The sequence below is a fragment of the Apaloderma vittatum genome, unplaced genomic scaffold (assembly GCF_000703405.1).
Source record: "Apaloderma vittatum isolate BGI_N311 unplaced genomic scaffold, ASM70340v1 scaffold14187, whole genome shotgun sequence".
In the NCBI taxonomy this organism is placed as follows: Eukaryota; Metazoa; Chordata; class Aves; order Trogoniformes; family Trogonidae; genus Apaloderma; species Apaloderma vittatum.
In genome coordinates this window covers 30552-36246 of record NW_009725796.1, presented here as the reverse complement: position 1 = coordinate 36246, position 5695 = coordinate 30552, and the positions used below count along the sequence as shown (strand labels likewise).

Below are 5695 nucleotides of genomic sequence, written 5' to 3'. Positions count from 1 at the left end.
GAACTAAAATAAACTGCAAACAGCCAGGTAAACTCCACTTAACATTCTGTATGGTCTCACCAGGCTTGGCAATTGCTGCAATATGCTGCAATACATTAATTAACTAAAACCAGACACATTGTTCTGGTCATTTAGTAAACTAGTAGTTTTATATACGCTTGCTTTCTTAGAGGGCTTGTGAAGTCCTGTGGAAGTAAAAAAGCAAAAAAGCAAAACCCAAAACAATCCAAATCAACCAAGAAAAAAACCACAAAACCAGACAGACACCTAGACACAGCTTCCTCTCAAATTGTTTTATTTGGCAAAGTAGCAATTCAGACAGTTCACACAGCATTTATTCAAGCTCTTCAAATCTTCTGCATTTCCCCTTGTCCTCTTCTCCAAAAAGCTTTTACTTCAGAACCATTGCTCCATCATGGAGGGGTTTTCATTTTCCAATTCCTAAATGCTACTCCTGGGTACTCCTTTCTGTCTGAGTACCTGGAATATCACCAACCCCTTCAGTGGAATTGGTGCACTAATCCCAACAGCCTTGGTCCCTGAAGCCTTACACCTCCTGAAGGGGTTCTCCCCAAAAAAGTTCTTGCCGGGTCTCAGCTTTATCACCTCTTCCAAGTTAGGCTAGCTTATTACACACACTGTGTCCAGAGACTTCGGATACAGTTGAGCTCGTATATTTCATTTAACGTATTAAATTAGTGAGAAGATGTAAATAAAGCTGAACTCAAATTGAATGATACAGTGACCAAAAGGTTGAACATTAGCATGCATCATTTAAGATATTTCACTTCAACATCAAGAACTAGATTCACAGTTGATTGTGAGTTAGTACAAATTTGTCAGACGCAAGTGGGTTTCTCTGAATTGTATTTTCTAGCATACACGCTGTATTGATTCCTTTATAAGACTAATCTTGTGTTTGTGCTCCCAGGCTGCAGTCAATCAGGGCGTGGTACATTAACTTCCAAACATCTAAATAAATTTATACATATCTTTTACACAGGGATAGGATGGGGCTGACCTTCACAAGGAAGGTGATTTAAAATGTTCCTCTTTTATATTCAGAGGCCTTCGTATTTTAACCTTTACGCTTTCAGGGATTAATCACATCACAAAATTAGTGCTTTTCCACCATAAAAAGTCAAATTATTTCTGCAGTGGGTTGTTTTCATGCAAGTAATCTTAATCTACAATCCTTTTTACAAAAAAAAAAATGTTTACATGCTGTTTAGTTCCTGGTTGCTCACATCTTAGTAAGATGACTCAAGACACACTTCTCCCCTTTGCCAAAGCAGTCCACCTTACTGTACTGCTTCACAATTTGCTGTAGATATCTTATAGTGCCAAAACAGAAAACTTGGGGCAGAAGAAAGGTTTATAGCCTTCCAACTACTCTTCCATATACAAACTGAACAACTGCATCTCTATCTGCACTTAACAGTCCAGGATTCGCTATTCCTTCCACATGTATCATGCCTTCCTTGTATAGCAATTAAGAATTCACTTTCCAAAAAGCCAGAATTTTTCTTGGGTGTCCATAGTTAGCAAAATAAGAACGTTAATACAGCAAATGACTTTGCCAAAAGCAACTTTCCTTAGAACCTAACTGGATTATTTTTTTAATAAAGAACCTAGCAATCCATATCTCAGTAGTCTGCTACATACTGATCCTCATCTTCCACACAAGCGCACAGCTTCCCTTTTGCTTTTAATTTTATTTGGCAAAGCAGCACTGCATAACCTGTCCAGTGATTGGGACGCAGCTTACATCATGTTTATGGAGCAAAATCCACGTGTATCACACATCAGTAGTGAGCTATAAACCAAAACAGAATTTCAAGACTCCCATTAATTAATTTTTCAAGGAAAGGGAAAACCACGTCTGGTATGTCCAGCTTTAACAGCAATGTTCGATAAGAGCGGCCACCCACCTCTGACATCTTCAAGTTCAATATATACAAACGGCTGGTTGTAAGGTAATAAAGCAGCTGATTGTATCTACTACATGCTAGTCTATGACACCATGTCAAAAGCTTAAAAAGGAAGTTCATTTCCTTTTAGTAGCATCTAGCAGACATTGGAACACAGAAAACCTGGTATTACCTAGGTAGTGTCATAAGGTGCACAGAAGCAGTTTTACCAAGGGACACAGGAGCCAAGAGAAGTGAGTGTTCAAGTACTCCCATCAAAATTAGAGTTCACAAGCTATAGGTCTTTATCTGCAGTTTTGCAGAAATTCACTTTGAACAGATGAAAGTAAAATCAAGGCATGTTAAATAAAACAGTGCCCACATAAAACTTTCCACCATTTCTTTATCAGATTTGCCTTGAGCATCTAAAAAAATAAAACAAACACCACGCTTTTCCATGCTGATAACAACAGTATAACGAAGTCCAAAACAAGCTGCAATGCTGTTGGTTTTCAAAAAGCTTTTAGAACTGGAGATGAGCAGTCCACTGTAACACTATGTTTGGGTCAAGATGATGTAGCTTTTACAATTCATCCCTGCAGAAAGAAAACACATGCAGTTATGTTTCTCCTGCACCTCAGCAATCATATTTGAAAAGTTTTAATATAGAATCAGATTACATTTAAGCGCTCATGCGCATCAACAAAACTTCAGAAATTTCTTCAGGCATTAAAAAAACCCCCAGAACAACAAACCAAAGGCAAGGCAACAGCAATCCCATACCATCTCATACTATTATGCAGTGTACCGTGAAATATGGGTCTCTATTTCACATTTAATAGATCATTTGCTTTAACGAATATCCCCCGCATCACAAGACAGTACACAGCTACCTGTCATCCCAACTCTCGTTGGCTACAAGCTGGCAGGAAATTGAGCCAACGTACTCGACAGAGTATTGGCAAAATCCACTCTCGGTAGCTGCCAAAAAGGCAAGTTTAACTTCAGCTCAAGAAAGCCAGGGATACAATCTCACATCAACATCACGCATTTTGTGCCACCTATTTTATTTATGTTGCAGAGGAACTCCATTAGCTCCTGAAGGAATTATGCTAAAGCAGGACTAGGGCATGGGCAGAGTGGAGTGTGTGTGCACGTTAAAAGGAGATTCAGGTAGGAGGAAGGATGCATCAAGAATTCTCTCTAAATCACCACATGGAATCTAAAAAATGCAGGCTTTTGTTCCTGCAGGACATTTAAAACACACTGAAACAGGAAACTCTTAGAACCCATATTCCAACAGTGAAATTATCATGTATTAGTGATTTGTTTAAATATTTCCAAAGCATTAACTTTAATGCAAAAGGTCCATCACATCCAAAAGATGTGCACTGTGCCTTTAAGAGCATTGGAAAATTCAAACAGAAGTGTTTGCATTTTTTCCCCCGCCTTAAGACAAAAGCAATCTAGAAACTCATAACAAGTTTGTTGCAATTTTTCTCTTAGTAGGTGCATCATCCTTGTTATCCAAAGCAAACACAGTCTGAATTAAGAGAAACTCTGCTTGTGTGATTGCTGCCTCAATACACAATAGTATTTCCAGCTATCATGCAAACTAACCCACAAAAATGTAGTGCTACATGCACTGAGCGAAAGCTTTCAAGTTACAAAGGCATTATTATCTCTCAGGAATCATACAGCATGGAATGATAGCATGCAGAACATTTTAAAAGCAATTGGAAAGGCTGTTGCAGCTAGTGCTTAAATTACTAGTTTGCCATCTAATGCGGCTGGGATGCGAGCTTCGTGATTTGTTAGTGATAAATATCTGCATTCTTTGCACTTTGCACTGCCTTCTAATAGGGAGTTACTAATCACACAGCTTCAGAATGATGCAGTAATTACAGAAAGCAGTAAAAAAGCAGAAGAAAGGGGAGGAACACATCTTGGCAGGAGTAAAGAAAAATCTGTTTATAGCCAACGATTTGGAAGTTCTCCACATTTGCCTATTTCACAGAATGGGTATTTGCTTACTTTAAACAGATAAAAATAAATGTACATCTGATACTCAGCTTAAAATGCAGCACCAGTGAATTTAGGATAAGTACTTCATTCATCCTTAATGCTTCCAGGAGCTGCGTCATCAATTAATACACAACTTCAAAAAGCATATCTAAGTAATGACTACTGCTATTGCTGGTTTAGTCGCATATGCTCAGTTGCTGATGTGATTTTCATGCTTACTCCTACCATATATTCTCATAGGTTTGCAAAAGCCTGACTTTTACTATAACGAATACTATTTAATCCTTTAAGCCCAAGTGAGATCCTCAAGAAATTGTAAGCATAAGAAAAATTCTGTATTTGCTCTGTAACTATTAAACATTATAATTTTGCCCAGCCACAGACATTGGCAAGTTTTTCTACAGTATGCTGCTAACGCACTTAACGTATTTGAAGCATGGTATGTTTTTTTTCCCTTTTCCAGAATGGCATTTATACTTAGAATTCAAGCAAGTGATACTAACATGCCAATGTTCTAACTGCTGGTATTTTGCAGTACTTTAAGCTATTCCTGACCACATATTAATGTTTGTGTAAGTTAAGTATATCCTGGATGTCACTTTCAAAATAAAGATTTGCCAACAGCAGATCAATACCTGTCTCTAAGCCTGGTGTAACTGGCAAAATTTCATTTTTTTTGATCATAGGTAGGCTTACACAATACCAGGGTTGCTGGCAACAGACGGATTACACCTCTCACAAAACATGAAAAAGATCTTTGCATAGGAGTTCGCACAGCTCACTCAAAAAGCTTTAAAGGAGGTTTGAAGGGGGAAGGAGGTGAAAACAGGCCCAATGGAGTTAAGCCTGGGGGCAGCACAGAGATATTGACAGGACAAAGGGCAAGACATCCAAGCTGGAGCATAAAAGGTTCCACAAAAACATCAAGAAAAACTGTTTCCCTGTGAGGGTGACAGAGCACTGGCACAGGCTGCCCAGGGAGGTCATGGAATCTCCTTCTCTGGAGACTTTCAAAACCCTCCTGGACGCGTTCCTGTGTGACCTACTGTAGGTGATCCTGCTCTGGCAGGGGGGCTGGACTAGATGATCTTCTGAGGTCCGATCCAACCTCTAACATTCTGTGATTCGAGGGACAGCGCGCTAATAAGGTCCTTTGGTTTGCCGCCTCAGTGGAGGTAGGGAATGGAGATCCATGCGATACTAAAGACGCAAGGATTACTGACGTGCTGGAAACCATAGAAGTGCTCAAGAACTGCCACGTAAGAACTGGGGCTTCTCACCCCAAAAAGGTGGTGGGATCGACAGCCCAACTGAAGTGCGGCTACCCCAATGTACAGAGCGTGGGCAACAATGAGGAGCTGGAAGCCACTGTGTAGCAGGAAAACTGTGACATAGTTGCCATTATGGAAACACGGTGAGATGACTCACACCACTGGAGTGCTGCACAGGATGGCTATAAACCCTTCAGAAGGGACAGGCAAGTAAGGAGAGGTAGTGGGGGTACTAGCCCTCCATGTTAGGCAGTGTTTTGATTGTCCAGAGCTTAATGATCATGACAGTAGAGTTGAGTATTTACAGGTAAGGCTCAGGAGAAGGCCAACAAGGCAGACATCATGGTAAGAGTCTGTTACAGACCACCCAATCAAGATGAAGAGGTTGGCAAAGTTCAGCTGGAAGAGGTCCCACAGTCGCTGGCCCTTGCTCTTGTGGGGGACTTCAACTTACCATACATCCACTAAAAATGCAATACAGCAGAAGGG

General features: G+C 40.1%; 1 protein-coding gene across 1 annotated transcript in view; it reads right to left on the bottom strand.

Moving 5' to 3' along the window:
- Nucleotides 1-1582: 1582 nt before the first annotated feature.
- Nucleotides 1583-5695, bottom strand: part of PCMT1 (protein-L-isoaspartate (D-aspartate) O-methyltransferase) — a 24042-nt gene continuing 19929 nt past the window's right edge. The window contains exon 7 of the mRNA XM_009873052.1: nucleotides 1583-2506. Coding sequence (XP_009871354.1) covers nucleotides 2494-2506 — 13 coding nt within the window. The 3' untranslated portion in view covers nucleotides 1583-2493. The remainder of the gene's footprint in view (nucleotides 2507-5695) is intronic.